Below are 17,630 nucleotides of genomic sequence, written 5' to 3'. Positions count from 1 at the left end.
AACTCTTTCCATAATTATGCTGAAACTAAAGGTACCATGATCACTGGATCCAAAGTGATCACCAACACACACCTTCGTCACCTGCCCTATTTCATTTTCCAACAGTAGGTCCAACACTGCCCCCTCTCTAGTGGGCATCTCAACATATTGTAGCAAAAAGCAATCTGCACACATTTTATAAACTCTAAGCCATTCAGCCCTTTCACTGACTGCGTCTCCAAATCTATATTAGGAAAATTAAAATCCCCAACCAACACGACTCTGGTTCATTACCCTCCCATTTTAGGATGTCTTGGACACACATAGTTACATCCCGGACCCTGGCACCAGGGAGGCAAACCACTATCTAGTTACCTTTATCATATCCGCAGAATCCTCTATCAGTCCTCCTGATCATCGAATCAACTATAACTACTGCCCTCCTCTTCCTCTCCCTACCCTTTTGGGCTACAGAGGCTTACCCCATGCCAGAGGCTAGAAGACTCCGGGGCCTCCCACATCTGACACTGAGAGCAGCAAACTTCCCTCACACACATCCTGTCTCTCTCTCTCCCCTCACATTCTGGATAGTATTGGGGACGATGACCTGACAGAGGACAACCATAGCACTGAGCATGGCTCTGTATCAGAGAGGGCGAAGAGGCATCCAATCATGATAGGAGATTCCATTGTAAGAACACACAAGAGGGATTCTGTGTGGCCTCCTTAGTGCCATGGTATGGGATGTCTCAAATTGGTCCAGAACACTTTAAAGATAGAAGACGAAAAGCCAGAAGTCTTGGTACCAATTACATAGGTAGGATGTCAGTAGGTCCTGAAGAGGGAATACAGAGAATTAGGGAGGAAACTGAGAAGTAGGACCTCGAGGGTGGTAATCTCAGGATTACTGCCTGTGCCATGGGCTAGTGAAAGCAAAAATAGTGAGATCAGGCAGACAAATGCAGATAAATACTGGTGTGGGGGCAGGATTTCAGATTCTTAGATCATTTGGATCTTTTTTGGGGAAGGTACAACCTATAGAAAAAGGATGGGTTGTGCCTGAACCCAAAGGGTTTAATATAGCTGTTAAGGAATTTTTAAACTAATTTGGTAAGGGGATAGGAATCAGAGTGCGAGGGCTGAAGGGGGTAAACACCAGTAAAGTGAAGATAGTGTGCAGCAAGGATGACAGGCTGGCGACAAGACAAAATAATAGCAGGAGGGATGACAGACACAGTACATTAAAAAATGGTCTAAAGACATTATACTTAAATGCACGCAGCATTAGAAACCAGCTGGATGATCTTGCTGTACAGCTACAGATTGGAGGATATGATGCTGTGGCCATTACTGAGTTGTGGCTAAAGGGTGGGTATCATTAGGAGCTGAACATCCAAGGATACACAGTGTATCGCAAGGACAGGCAAGTAGGTAGAGGGGGTGGCAAACAACAATATTAAATCATTGGAAAGAAGCGACGTAGGTTCAGAAAAGTTAGAGCCCTTACAGGTTCAGTTAAGGAATGGTAAAAGTAAAAGGACACTAATGGCAGTTATATACAGGTCCCCAAATAGCAGCCAGAATGTGGATTACAAATGAAATAGACAAGGCATGTAAGAAAGATGCGCAACAATAATCATGGGGATTTTAACATCAAAGTACATTAGGAAAGTCAGGTTGGTATGGGATCTCAGGAGAGAGAGTTTGTGGAATACCTACAAGATGGGCTTTTGGAGTAGCTTGTTGATGAGCCCAGCAGGGGATCGTCTGTACTGGATTGAGTGGTGTGTAGTGAACCAGAGGTGATCAGAGAGCTTAAGGTATCAGAGGCAGTGATCATAATATGATCGTTCACTTTGAAATTTAAAAAGGAGGCTAATGTTTGATATGTTGGTATTTCAGTGGAGTAAAGGAAATTACAGTTGCATGAGAGGAACTGGCCAAAATTGATTGGGAAAACACACTAATGGGGAAGACAACAAATCAGCAATGGCTGGAGTTTATGCAAGAAATGAGGAAAGTGCAAGACAGGCGCCTACACAAAGAAAGAAAGTTGTGAATAGAAAAATAAGGCAGTTGTGGCTGTCGAAGGAAATGAAAGCCAAAGTAAAAGCAAAAGAGAGGGCAGGCAAGGAAGCAAAAATAAGTGGGAAGATAGAGGAATGGAAAACTTATAAAAACTTGGAGAAGACAACTAAGAAGGTGATTATGAAGGGAAAAAATATATGAAAGGTTAGCAAGGAATATCAAAGGGGATACGAAAAGCTCTTTCTTAAAAAATATATAAAGAGTAAAAGAGTGACAAAAGTGGACATAAAAGACCAATAGAAAATGACATTGGAGAAATAATGGGAGTCAAGAGATGGTAGAAAAACTGAATGAATATTGACATTAGTAGCATACTAGAATGTAATGGCTTTCTTGGAATAGGATTGAGTGCAGTCAAGATCATGAGGAAAAGGTATCTGGGAAGCTGAATGGTCTGAGAGTAGACTAACATGGGTTAACATTATTTAACTTTCATTTCCAATCGTGTTTACAGATGTTCAATATCTCCCATGCAAAGATGAAATGTACAAGATAAAAAGTTGTCAAGGTACCATGCTATTAAAGAAATTAACAATGGAAATGTCTGAACCCAGCTTCCTTGACCTCCACCAACAACTCCGATGTTAGTTTATAATTTTACTGCCTTCTTGGGAGGTATATTGATGCTCACGTTTATTCCTTCAGCTCTAGTCTTTCTCCCTACTCCAGTCTCAGTGAAATTTCATCCACCTGGACTCCAAAGAGTTTTCTAAATTTCTCCACTTGGCTACCAGTTTACCAACTTTTGAAAAGCTTCAACAAAATAGTTCTGCTCCCTTATTGTGTGTATTTTCAACTCAAAATGAGCCTCTGAATGTTAAAGGATGTTTTACTGAAAGAACTTTATAAAAAAAAGCGAAAGCCGTCCACATTATAAAACCAATGCTTACACTTACAGTAAGTTATCCACATCATGCTCTTGACTATCATGAGAGAGTACTGTAAATCTATTCTGTATAAAGCTTCCAGAATTTGCAACTGTTTTCTTCCCAGTATCTGAGTAACCAAATCCTCTTCTCTCGGTATCTCTGCCAGTGCTTGCCCATGTTGTTGGTTTGGAAAACGTTGATGGTTGAATGTATCGAGATGAATGTTTCTGGAACTGATTTCCCCAGCTTCCTCTGCTGTTGTAACCTAAACAGATAGCCATTTCAATGTTCAACTCACTGTAGATAGCTGATACATTTCAAAGTACATTCATGGCATTTTCATGAAATATAGGACATAAATTATTTAAAAGTTATATTTTTATCCACCAAATATAGAATCTCAATAAACAAGCAAAACATAACACATCAATCTGTATATCAACATCCTAGAGATTTTCATTTTGGATAAAACACAAGAAAATAATAAATGGGAGCAGGATTAGGCTATCTGACCTGTCGAGCTTGCTCTTCCATTCAATAAGATCATGGCTGTCCTGGCCATTGACTTAGCTCCACTTGCTTGTTCCCCATCAACCTTAAGTCACTTACATTCAAAGATCTATCTGCATCTACAATACATTCTACAACGCTGCCTCTATGGCTTCTTTGGGCAGAGAATTGCAGCTTCACTTCTCTCTGGCAGAAGCAGATTTGGAAAGATGGTACTCGTTAACAATACTTTAATAGGTAAATTGTGTTAAGATTAATGTGTTTTGGGGGAGTCACGTGATGGAGTAGTGGCCGGACGGTGAACTCCAGCCCTCTCCAGAAAAGTCGGGAAAAACAAAGGAAAACACAAAGGCACAGAAATAAAAGTTACAGAAAAGTGAGTATAAAGGTGGAAAGAAGATGGCGACAAAAAAAGAAAAATCGAAAGCAACGGTAAGAAGAGAGGAAGAGAAGACAAAGGAGGAAAAAGGTGAAGGCCTTACCTGTCCGAAGAGGCCCGCTGCGGAGAGAGAAACCCGCTCCCTCAGGTCGGTAAATAATGGACTACAAAAATGGCTCACTGAGCCGAGTAAAAGTGCGCAACCGCGCATGCGCGAAGTATCGCGCATGCGCGATGCGAATGAAAAAAAACACACCGACGGGAGGGGGGACCAGCTGGGGAGTCGATCTGCACAGCCGGCAACGACAGCTGCAGAACACCTGCAGCAAGAAGAGACCACAGAAGACAATAGAAACAAGAAAGAAGAGGAGGAAAGGGCAACAAAGAAACAACAGATGGCCAACCCAGAGGAAGAAGAAGAGGAAGAGGAAGAGTACAGTGAAATAGAAGAAGAAAAGAAAGGCAAGGTAAAGGATATACTTGCTCTTATTAAAGGATACATGGAGTCATTTAAAGAATGGCAAACACAGGAATTTAAGGATTTAAGAAAAAGAATAAACAACACAGAAGAGAAAATAAATAAAATGGAGATGACCTTAACAGAAATGGGAAAGAAAATGGACAAGATGGAAGAGCGGGCAGTAGCAGCAGAAATGGAGGTAGAAGACTTAAAAAAGAAATTGGAGGAATCTAATAAAAAAACTAAAGAGACACAAGAACTACTAGCTCAAAAAATAGATATAATGGAAAATTATAACAGAAGAAATAACATAAAGATAGTGGGTCTTAAGGAAGATGAAGAAGGCAAGAATATGAGGGAGTTTATAAAAGATTGGATCCCTAAGACCCTAGGATGTCCAGAACTACAGCAAGAAATGGAAATAGAAAGGGCACATAGAGTATTGGCCTCTAAACCACAACCACAACAAAAACCAAGATCTATTGTAGTAAAATTCCTAAGATATACTACAAGAGAAAAGGTACTGGAGAAGACAATGGAAAAAGTAAGAGAGGGCAACAAACCACTGGAGTATAAAGGGCAAAAAATCTTCATTTATCCAGATATAAGTTTTGAACTCCTAAAGAAGAGAAAAGAGTTCAATACAGCAAAGGCGATTTTATGGAAGAAAGGGTATAAATTTATACTAAAGCATCCAGCGGTATTGAAAATATTTATTCCAGGACAACAAAACAGACTATTCTCGGATCCAGAAGAAGCACGAAAATTTGCAGAACAATTACAAAAATAGACTGAGGGAGGAAGACGGGTAATGAGAGTTAAAATGATCACGATTGATATGTATGTGGGTAAAGACAAAAATAGACTGAGGGATGAAGACGGGTAATGAGAGTAAAAATGATCACGATTGATATGTATGCGGGTAAAGAGGTATAAGAGTGAATAGAGACAATGAGCATACATGAATGTATCTGTACTTAGAGGAAAATATAGATAGTATAGACAAGAATTCAGAGCTGGCTCTTCAGCGCTTGACGTCCTGCTTTGCGGAAACTGCCAAAATGTTTGGCCTGGAAGTCAGCCTGAAGAAAACTGAGGTCCTCCATCAGCCAGCTCCCCACCATGACTACCAGCCCCCCCACATCTCCATCGGGCACACAAAACTCAAAACGGTCAACCAGTTTACCTATCTCGGCTGCACCATTTCATCAGATGCAAGGATCGACAATGAGATAGACAACAGACTCGCCAAGGCAAATAGCGCCTTTGGAAGACTACACAAAAGAGTCTGGAAAAACAACCAACTGAAAAACCTCACAAAGATAAGCGTATACAGAGCCGTTGTCATACCCACACTCCTGTTCGGCTCCGAATCATGGGTCCTCTACCGGCACCACCTACGGCTCCTAGAACGCTTCCACCAGCGTTGTCTCCGCTCCATCCTCAACATCCATTGGAGCGCTCACACCCCTAACGTCGAGGTACTCGAGATGGCAGAGGTCGACAGCATCGAGTCCACGCTGCTGAAGATCCAGCTGCGCTGGATGGGTCACGTCTCCAGAATGGAGGACCATCGCCTTCCCAAGATCGTATTATATGGCGAGCTCTCCACTGGCCACCGTGACAGAGGTGCACCAAAGAAAAGGTACAAGGACTGCCTAAAGAAATCTCTTGGTGCCTGCCACATTGACCACCGCCAGTGGGCTGATAACGCCTCAAACCGTGCATCTTGGCGCCTCACAGTTTGGCGGGCAGCAGCCTCCTTTGAAGAAGACCGCAGAGCCCGCCTCACTGACAAAAGGCAAAGGAGGAAAAACCCAACACCCAACCCCAACCAACCAATTTTCCCTTGCAACCGCTGCAATCGTGTCTGCCTGTCCCGCATCGGACTGGTCAGCCACAAACGAGCCTGCAGCTGACGTGGACTTTTTACCCCCTCCATAAATCTTCGTCCGCGAAGCCAAGCCAAAGAAAGAAAAAGACAAGAATTAATAAGGGAAGGTAATGGAATAGAGAGAATAAGGAGGGAATTAAAAGAGTGACCTTTGTGACATATGAAAAGTGAAATCTTTTCTGGGGGAGGCGGGGTGGGGGGAAATAGCGGTCACTGCAAAATCAGTTGACGCTTGCGAGTGGATTCGCAAATCCAAATGGAGAGGGGAGATGTGGTTGTCCGACAAGGGATAAAGGACAACTCAGGAGGGGAAGGGGAGATTGGGGATAAATAAGATAGAAATAGGAGAATAAGGAAAATGTTGGATGTTGTAGAAATGTTGTCTTATAAAGAGTTGAAAATAAGAAAACAGAAATGGAAAAGGAGGAAAGGTAATGATGGAAAAACAGAAAGAGAAGATAAACAAAATATAAAAGGGCTACGCTGAACTATATGTCTTTAAATATTAATGGAATACATAACCAAATTAAAAAGGAAGAAACTACTAAATTTAAATGAATAAATGTATTCCATTAGAAAAAATAACATATAGGTTAAGAAATAATATTGAAATATTCGAACAAGTATAGGAGCCTTACATTAAATACAATAGCGAAAACCTACCGGGGACAAACATTACCTAAGTTGATGGAAGGAGAAGAAAAGAAAAGAATGGACTCAGTAGAATTTCTGGTGTAATTTTGTTGAATGACAACATTGTCTGACTGGCTTAATGCAACCTAGATTGTATACCTAAAATGGATGAGAGGGGGGGGTGGGGGGGTGGCTTGGGAGGAGGGGGGGGGGAGAAAAAGTCACTGTATATGTGTGAAAAAGAAATAGTGTATATCATGGCTAATGTGATTTATGGTGTGAAAAATAAAAAAATAAAAAAAAATAAAAAAAAAGAGATTAATGTGTTTTCTAGAACACAATTATCTTTTTCAATTGATTCTGATTGCAATTCCTCAAAATATTTTAAGGAATTAAATGTTTGTGGTATGAAATTTTTTATGTAAAGGAAAGCTTGTGGAGGATTAAACAGTTGGATTAAGCATAAGCGAGTCTTGGCGTATATTAAGAAAATGAAAATTGATGTTGCTTTTTTACAAGAAACACATTTGAATGTGAAGGAAAGTATGAAATTAAAGAGGGACTGGGTTGGGCATGTATATTCTTCTTCATTTAATTCTAGGGCTAAAAGCGTAGCAATTTTGATACATAAAAATTTATCTTTTGAATTACAATCAATGGAGGAAAAGGCAGGATATATTCTTAAATTGAATTGTAAGATTTTTAGTAAATTTTGGACTTTACTTAATATTTATGCCCCAAATGCAGATGATGAAATATTTATTTCAGATGCATTTTTATGTTTGGGTCAGGCTAATGATAATATTTTAGTTGGTGGTGATTTTAATTGTGTTTTGGAACCTTTATTAGATAAATCTCCAAAGAAAGTTAAGAAATCCAAGATGGCAATTCAGGTTCAAGCGTTGATGAAAGATCTTAATTTAGTAGATATTTGGAGACGCCTTAATCCGACAGAGAAAGATTTCTCCTTTTATTCATCTAGACATGAATCATTTTGAAGGATTGACTTCTTTTTAGTATCGGCAAATTTACAAGGGAAAATACAACAAGCGGAATATAAAAGTAGGGTGATTTCAGATCATTCTTTGTTATATTTTACATATGCAACTTCTGAGAAAATTTAAGTGGCTTATCGTTGGAGGGTTAATACAATGTTGTTAAAAAATATGGAATTTATTGATTTTTTGAAAAAACAAATTAATTTTTTTTGAAAGGATGCTATGAAAGCTTATTTGAGAGGACAAATAATTAGTTATACTTCTAAAATAAAAAAAGAATCGATTAAATCAGAGTCTTGAATTAGAGAAACAAATTAATGAGATGGAAAAGGAATTCCAGAAAGATGCTACAGAAGATCAGAAAATAGAATTATCTAGGTTGAAATTGGAATATACTTTGCAATCTTATCAATTTGAATCTGTGATTAATAGGACTAAACAATGGTATTATGGATGGGGAGAGAAAGCACATAAGGTATTGTCGTGGCAATTAAAGAAAGAACAGATTTTGAGGACTATTAATGCTGTTAGACGGAATTCTCTTATTACATAAACCTCGTGAGATTAATGATGAATTTTGTTCATTTTATAAAAAGTTATATACATCTGAAGGAAAACAAGAAACTGGATCGTTTGATTTTTTTTTTAATCACAGTTGAATTTACTGATATTAGAGGATGCAGATATACAGGAGTTAGAAGAACCATTTACTGATTTGGAAATTAAAATGGCTATGATGGAAATGCCGAAAGGTAAATTGCCTGATGATGATGGATTTTCGGTTGAATTTTATAAAATTTTTTATGATTTATCTACAGTGTTTGGGGATGTATTACATCAAGTTGGAGAACATTATGAATTACCTGAGACTTGTTCTAGTGCTTTAATTACAGTAATCCCAAAAAAAATAGAAATCCTTTGAAAGTATCTTCATTTAGACCAATTTCATTGTTAAATGTAGATTATAAAATAATAGCTAAAATATTAGCGAATAGATTGGCTAATTTTTAACCTAAGTTGATTCATATGGATCAAACAGGTTTTATAAAGAATAGATATGCTTCAGATAATATTTTGCGCGTGATTAGTTTGATTAATAGATTTTGACAATCTTCAGATCACCCGATGGTGATATCTTTAGATGTAGAAAAAAGCATTTGATAGAGTTGAATATAATTTTTTGTTCAAAGTTTTGGAGAAATTTAAGTTTGGTCCTTTCTTTATTGGTTGGATTAGGGCTCTATATAGTAAACCGGTAGCTAGAGCTAGAGTAACACCCAACACCCAACCCCAACCAACCAATTTTCCCCTGCAGCCGCTGCAACCATGTCTGCCTGTCCCGCATCGGACTTGTCAGCCACAAACGAGCCTGCAGCTGACGTGGACTTTTTAACCCCCTCCATAAATCTTCGTCCGCGAAGCCAAGCCAAAGAAAGAAAGAAAAGAGTATTGATGAATGGTTTGATTTCGGAACCTTTTAAATTGACTCGATCAACTCATCAAGGTTGTCCTTTATCACCAGCTTTATTTGCGTTAGTGATTGAACCTTTAGCACAGCTGATACAAGGTATGAAAGTTTTAGACGAGGAGTATAAAATTAATTTATTTGCTGATGAAGTATTGGTGTATTTAACAAACCCAGCTCAGTCACTTTTACACTTGAAGGATGCAAAATATGGATGTCTTTCTGGATATAAAGTTAATTGGGAAAAAAGTGAAATATTACTGGTAAGTGAAGGAGATTATTCAGTTTATAAGAATATTATTAATTTGAAATGGACTGATCGAATTAAATATTTGGGTATAATTTTGGATGTTAATTATCAATCTTTATATAAATTATGTTCTGTAAATTTTAAAAAAATTAAAATTGATTTGATTAAATGGAAAGATTTACCTATTAATTTATTGGGTAGGATAAATACAATCAAGTGAATACTTTTCCACATATACAATATTTGTTTCAATCTATTCTGAATTTTCTTGATAAAATTTTTTTTCAAGACTTGAATAAAATGGTTAGGGAGTTTTTATGGAAAGGTAAATTTTCAAGAGTAGCTTTGAATAAATTAACTTGGAAATATGAGTTAGGGGGATTACATTTACCACATTTTCAAAATTATTATGAAGCAGCCCAACTTAAATTTATTAGTTCATTGATGGATTTGGTACGGCCTCCTAGTTCGGCCAAAATCAAGATGGCAAATATTTCTGAATTTGAAACACACCAATTTTTGTTTAGATGGAATATAAATTTGTTACAACAATATAATGTGCCTATACTAAAACATTTAATGAAGTTATGGATAAAGAAAAATAAAATGATAGGCTCTAGGGGTAAATTATCGGCTTTGACTCCGTTGTACAATAATCAACTTATTTAATCGGTTTATTGCATTGGAGATTTAAAGGTGTGAAAAATTTGGGAGATTGTTTTAAAGAGGGTAAATTTTTATCTTTTAATCAGATGAGGGACAGTTTTGGTATTGATAAGAACTCTTTGTTTCTCTATTATCAAATTTGATCTTTGGTAAAACGTATGTTTGGTAGAGATATGATTTTACCTGAAATGACTAAATTTGAGACTTTTCTTATGAAGGTACCAGAGAAGGGTTATATTTCATCTATGTATCAAATATTACAGGATGGCATGGATAAAAAGGGTTGGGATAGATCTAAAAGTAAATGGGAAGCGGATACTGGTTTTATTTTTTCCGAGGATGATTGGTTAGATATCTGTTATCATAGTGTAACTAGATTGATAAATGCACGTTATGCAATGATTAACTATAATTTTTTTACATCAATTATACTTAACACCTGAAAATTTTAAAAAGTAAGGTTTTCATGAATCAGATTTATGTTTTAGATGTGGTAATACAGTTGGAACTTTTTTTCATACTGTTTGGTTATGTATACAATCTTTTTGGAAGAAAATTCAATTGTTTTTAGAATACCTGTACATGATTAAAATACTTTTAGATCCGACTGTATTTTTATTGGGTAGTCTGCAACCTCTGAAAGGCTTGGGATTAAATAAATTTCAGCTTGCTTTTGTATATTTAGCTTTATCTGTAGCGAAAAAATGTATTGCTTGTACGTGGAAAGATACAAATATGATTGATATTAATAGATGGCATAATGAGACGAGATATTGTTTAATAATGGAAAAAATTATGTATGTTTCACGTGATAATTATAAATTTTTTATTAATAAGTGGTTGTTATATTCAAAATATTTACATTTCAATTTACATTGATTAGATCTTAATATGTATACTTAATTTTTCTTTAATATTTTTTCTTTCTTTATGGCTTTCCTTAGGAGAGTTGGCTGAAGGGGGGGGGGGGTTCTTTTCTTTTCTATATATAAAAAAATAACGTTCATGTTTATGGTTAATTGTTGTATATGTCATATACTATTTGTTTTTTGAACGAATAAATAAAGTTTTTAAAAAAGTAAAGGAAAGCTTGTGGAAAAACCTCATTTTGAAGACAGATTGTGAGTTCTTAGTTCAGCCTGGTCAAAGCCCTTGTGGTTCATACAAGAGGCTGCATAATGTTTCACTTGAAATAAGGGAAACAGAAAAGGAACATGTGGTGACCTAAAAGAAAGACGTTATCATCTGGAAAACCCTGATGGGGCAAGTTTCTTCGGCAAGACACTGACGTGGCTGGTTGGAAGGAATCAGTGGGTGCCCAACGAACAACAAATCTCTCTCTGAAAACCAACAAGAACCTTCCTGAGTGGTAACCATTTACCTTTCCAGCACCAAAGCCTGGTGAACTTCATAAATGTTAAATTCTGTGCACAATATAAGAATTGCCTGATACCAGTAAACTCGGAGGAGTGAGAAGTGAGATTGGACTGTGAATCAAAGAACTTTTCTGAACTTATATACACATTACATAAACATGCGCTTAGAGTTGGAAGGGGGCTAAGTTAGGTTAAGTTAATAGTAATAAGTTAAAGTTTGATCCTGTTTTTATGGTTAAAGATCCAGCGATCAATGGGGCATCAGAGGAGGAGAGTGTGAGCATATTTATGTTCTTAGGAGTCATTATCTTGGAGGATAAGTAACCATTTGTCTTGGTAAATTTCTATTGCTGCTGGGTTTTGGGATCCTCTGAACAGACAGTCTCCACCATGAGTTTTTACTTCAACTACAGTGTCTGTAGACATTCATGTTTTACTTCCACATGCGCATGCACAAAAATGCTAATCACAGTAGTTTAGTAACCTGCAAACTCATGTCTGGAGTGTGCAAGGAACAGGTACCATGAAATCCACACACAGACAGCACTCAAGGTCAGTATCCAATCAGAGTCATCAGAGCTGTGAGGCAGCAGCTCTCATTGCTCCGGCACTGGCCTATCCTCTGACACCATATTTTCTATCTCTTCTCAAGATACTGTATTACAAAATAGTTGGTTATTTAAATTAACCAGACAGATACTTCATTAAACAAAGGACAATGTATAATAACAGACAGCATCCTCACATGGATTCTTTACAGGGAATAAAAAATGCTGGAGGAACTCTGATTGAACAGCTTCATTGTTGGGTGGGGAGAAGGAATTGTTGACATTTCAGATTGAGCAACAAGACTGAAGAGTATAGATGGAAGATAACCAGTATAAGGAGGGGGGGGGTGGAAGGGAAGGGTGAGACAGGGGCCTCACGGTGACAGGTGGATCTGGCCAAAGGTAGACAAATAAAGCCAAGAAGGGGAGAGAGAGAGGTGAAAGGCAGACAGAGGAGGAATTTAGAGCTGAGAGCAGTGGAGTTGGAATAGGGGAAATAGGTGGATGCAGACACATACACAAAGAAATTAAAAGAGAAGGAGCCAGGATTGGGGAAGGGAGGGTGAAGGTGCCATATTTGCCATGGTTTTTGATGTAATACCAAACATCAACAAACTCTAGAGAAAGTAGAGACGCTGACTTGCTTTCTTAACTGTGCTAGGTCCAGGAAAGGTCCTCCAAGATAATGACTCCCAAGAACATAAATTTGCTCACACTCTCCTCCTCTGATGCCCCATTGATCACTGGATCGTACACTCTGGTCTTCCCCTCCTAAAGTCCACAATCAGTAACTTGATTTTGGTGACATTGAGTGCAAGGTTAACGTTAGTACACTATTCAACCAAATTTCCAATCCTCCACCTGTATGCTGAATCATCGCGCCCACGTCCCCCATCCCCCCCTTTTTTTAAGCAACCCACTATTGTCGAATCATGAACAAATTTGTAGATGGTGTTATTATCATACTGAGCCACAGTCATAGGTATAAAGCAAGTTCAGAAGGGAGCTCAGAGGGCAGCCCTGTGCTCTGCCACTGATGGAGATTGTGGAGATGTTCTTACCAATCCTCATTGATTGTGCGCTGAGGAAATCAAGGATCCAATTTTACACTGGGGTGGTGAATCCCAGATCTTGGAGTTTGCTGATGTTTTAAGGGGATGATGGTGCTGAATGCCAAACTGTAGTCATTAAAGAGCATCCAGAATTATGTGATTTTGCTGCGAGGTTTTCCAGGGTTTTGTGTAGAGCAAAAGAGATGGCACCTGCCATAGACCTGTTTCTGTGGTAGGCAAATTGCAATGGTTCCATGTTGCCGCTCAAAAAAGAGCTGATATGTTTCAACAGTAGTCTCTCAAAACCCTTCATCACTGTGGAAGTGAGTGCCACTGGTCGATAGTCATTTAGGCAGGTTACCACACTCTTCTTGGGCACTTCTAAATTGAGGCCTATTTGAAACAGGTGGGTACCACACCCTGTCAAAGCAAGATGTTCAAAATATTCATGAAAACATCAGCCAGTTGGTCAGTGCATGCTTTCAGTACTCAGCCGGTACTCTGTCCAGACCTGATGTTTTCAATGGATTCACTCTTCTGAAGGCATACTGACAGTATAGGACTATCAGGGGACTTCGGGTTGCACAGTGACTCTTCTTTGTGGTGATGGTCAAGTAGGGCGTAGAAGGCATTGAGTTCTTCTGGGAGTGAAGCCTTGCTGTTTCCTATTGCACTGGATTTGGTTTTCAAATTTATTATCATCCAATTGTACAAGTACAACCCGATGAAAAAGTGCACTCTGGTCCTTGGTGAAAAATATGTAAATACACATCAAGACATAACACACATTTAGACAAAAGATCCATAAGCAGTATGTAGATACATATAAAAATATATAAATATTGTTTAATAAATAGTAGAGTCTTGTAGGGTTTGTATGAACAGTTCATTCAGGAGTCACTGCACATGGGAAGATGCTGTTCTCTGCCTGGTAGTTCTGGCTCCAATAATCCTTTTGCAACAAGAATAATTGAAAGAGGTTGTGTATGGGGTGATAAGGGTCCTCAATGAATTGGCAAGCCCTCTTCAAACAATTACCCCAAATTCTTAGCCACTCTTATGATCCTGTGGATTAACCTGTGATGCAATTCTTTACAGCACCTGTACTACACTGTAATACAGCCAGCCAGGACACTCTCAATAATGCTCCTGGAGAAAGTTGACAGAAAGGTGGTCGGTAGCCTTGGCCACCTCAGTCTTCTCAAGAAGTGGAGTCATTGTTGCACTTTCCTGAGGTCTATGCGATGCTTTCTCCAGTATGGGTCACTTCTTAAGTGGACTCTGATGAGCTTGATGTTCTGTACTCTCTCCACTACCACACTATTAAAATACATTGTGGAGGGTGGTGGACCCTGGTCCTCCAAATGTTCACAAAATCATCTTTTTCATCTTGTCCATGTTGAGACTCGTATTGTTATTCTCACACCATTTCACCAGATTTTTTTTACCTCTTTTCCACAGTGCGACTCATCGTTGTTTATAGGCCAACTATAGTCACGTCATGTGCAAATTTATGTCTCTTTTGGAGCTGGATCTAGCTCAGTGGTGTTTTCTTTCCACTCACATACCACTTTAAGTAATCCCTATGCCATCAGTGCTCTGTGATTAGTAAGGGATTGCTTAAGGTGGGATGTGAATGAGAATCACTGCTCCAGACCCAATTGTTACTAAAATATTTTGCTTGAGAAAACTTGTCATTTTGGCCCATTTCCTTTGGCATGATGAAACCATGCACACAACAAATCAATTAGGTACAATTAAAACAGTGGTTTTCAAACCTTTCCTTTCCATCCACATACCACCTTAAGCAATCCCTTACTAATTACAGATCCCCTATGGCATAGGGAATACTTAAAGTGGTTATGTGAATGGAAAGTAAAAGGTTGATAACCACTGATTTAGCATGAACAAGAGTGGCCAAGCCTAAAGCCTGGAGGTGTGCCAGTACTCAGCGTGAAGGTGCTCAATATTCTGCTGCCAATCTGGACAGATTGTGGTCTTTCCATTAGGAAGTCCAGAATCCATTTACAGAGAGGGGTACTGAGTCCTAGAAAGAACAGCTTCTCCAACAGCTTCTAGGGTATGATCGCGTTAAACCCCGAGCTGCAGTCAATGAACAGTAGTCTGACATGAGGTGTTGTTCTCAGGGTGGGTCAGGACAGAGTGGATGGACAAGGCTGTAGCATTGTCTCTGGAACAGTTTAGGCGAATTAAAATGAGTCCAATGTGTCAGGGAGGGGCAGTTTGATGTGTTTTTATCACCAGATGCTCAAAGCATTCATAATGGTAGAGGTCAGTGCCACAGGGCGGTAGTCACTGGGGCTTGTTACTGACACCCTCTTTGGCACCAGGATAATGGTGACTATCTGGAAACCCAAAGGGATAATGGACTGTGGCAGAAACTTGAAGATGTCCGTAAGGACCTCCATCAGTTAATCTCTAGTTTTCAGTACCCAACCAGGTATGTTTTCAGGTTCTACTGCCTTTTGTGGGTTCACCTTTCTCCTCCCCTCATCTGCAGCTAGGTCGGGGACCCATTCACCATCGGGATAGGGAGCTTTCTTCGGCGTCATCCTATTCTTCTCGCCGAACCGTGCCTAGAAAGTGTTCAGCCTGGCTGGAAGGGTTGAAAGGTTGTCTTGCAGTCTGTAATGATTTTGATCCCTTGCCACATGCGCCTCGTGTCACCGATTTCACACAACTTTCTATGGATCTTCTGAATGTACCCTTTGCCTTCAGGATGACACAGGAGAGTTCAGCCCTGGCTGATCTTAGTGCCAACCTGTCTCCTGCTCTGAATGCAGCATCAGGAGCTGCAAAAAGTGCATCGACCTCTACATCCAACCATGGTTTCTGGCTAGCCCTGGTGTATGGCATTTGATCTGGGTGGCATCCTCGCTGCACTTTCTGATTTCGCCAGCCACTCCTCGACGTTAACAAGACTGAGGTGGCTGCCTCCCCGAAACAGCTCCAGCTTGTGATTTGAAAGTCGTCCTATATCGTTGCTGTGAACTTCACGCCCCCACATACCTGATCTCCCTCCAAACTGGTTGCAATGGATATCCTGCCAATAAACCATGTCGTTTAACAATCAGCAGACTTCGCCAACAATGGATTTAAATACACCTCCTGTATCTTGAACGGTTCTTGTCCCTTCAACTACATTATCTCCTTTTACCTCTGTTCCAAGCTCGAATTGAACAGGGCCAGCCTACCTCTTCGCCCTAACCCACTGCCCCGTACCTCCACTCTGCTGTCCACCTCGCGGGTGCTCGTTCCAACAGTTGTTTCCGAAGCGACAGCGACCTTCCAGGAAAAACTTGCACACTGGCATGCTGCGTGCCGCCCGCTCAGCGCGGCCGCCGTGACGTCACCGCACCCTTTATGACGTGCCGGTCCCGCAGCCGACGCGGCGCGGGCACATCAGAAGCAAGAGCGGCGGCGTGGGCCGCGAGGCCTGAGTTCCTTCGCACCGCTGGTGCAAGAATTTCAATACCTGCGATTTAATTTAAAATCACAATGTCACGAAGCATCTGGTCCATCGTAACCCTTTCGATCGGATCCAATTTGCATTTGATAAAGCTTGCGTTTCCAATGAACCGTCCGGGGAGCGCTAACAGTCCTCATGCGTGACGTTGCAGGAGGCGGAACTGCGCGAGGTGGCCGATGAGTGGGGTGCATGTGAGGAAGAAATAGTTGCTGAGGTTGGTTCGTAATAACATCTTGGCGCTCTCAGTGAAGGGAAGCACCCAGAGTGGCTGCGGTCCAATGCAGACGTCACCATTTGCGTGATTACGATTACAAAACGTGGTAACCACTGAGCTCGAGATCCACACCTCCGACATGATCGGGAACCCTTCCTGCCCTATGCATCCTCTCACTTCCGGTTCCAGTATCTCCTACCCCTTCAGCCATTCTGCAGCCTGGTGTGAGTCCATTGACCGCAAGTCGTCAACAGCCCTGCTCCCTGTGTGCTTTCAGTTGCAGAGCGCCTCATTGGTCACGTCCTTTAGGGTTGTTTCCTCTGCTTCTCTTTCTCAAACAGGAATGTTCTGTTTTCTGGTGCCCTGTACCAGTCCTCTGCTTCTGCGGGTTATGCAACCCCTCAAGGCAGCAGACACCATGTTGTACCTAGACTCCGCGGTCGTCAATTCCTTTCACAGGCCTGTCTGGAGCTGTCGGAGGTTGGGCTGAACAGTGGAACCCTCCAGAGAAGCATTATCTACCCACAGGTCGTGTTACGAGCCCAGAGAACCCATAAATCCAGCAGTAATAGATATTCACCACGACAAATGGTTTCTTAAACAAAAATTGCTTTTAATTATCTTTAAACATGAAAACAGAATCACATAACTTATCCCGATTGACTTAACTAACCTAATTTAACCCTCTTCTAATTCTAAGTGCACATGTATGTAATGTGTGTGTAAGTTTTAAAAAGTTCTTTGGTTCACAGTCTAATC

The 17,630-nt window shown here is 40.0% G+C and overlaps 1 protein-coding gene across 1 annotated transcript in view; it reads right to left on the bottom strand.

Annotated features, from left to right (window-relative positions):
* The window catches only part of nup42 (nucleoporin 42), a 33,186-nt gene extending 16,297 nt beyond the window's left edge, over positions 1–16,889 (bottom strand). Inside the window, exons 1-2 of the mRNA XM_069913885.1 lie at positions 16,411–16,889; positions 2,964–3,201 (exon numbers count right to left, since the gene is read on the bottom strand). Of these exons, the coding sequence (XP_069769986.1) occupies positions 2,964–3,201; positions 16,411–16,501 (329 nt within the window). The 5' untranslated portion in view covers positions 16,502–16,889. The remainder of the gene's footprint in view (positions 1–2,963; positions 3,202–16,410) is intronic.
* Positions 16,890–17,630: the final 741 nt, after the last annotated feature.

The sequence above is a fragment of the Narcine bancroftii genome, chromosome 1 (genome assembly GCF_036971445.1).
Source record: "Narcine bancroftii isolate sNarBan1 chromosome 1, sNarBan1.hap1, whole genome shotgun sequence".
Classification (NCBI taxonomy): Eukaryota; Metazoa; Chordata; class Chondrichthyes; order Torpediniformes; family Narcinidae; genus Narcine; species Narcine bancroftii.
This window is presented reverse-complemented; position numbering and strand designations above follow the sequence as displayed.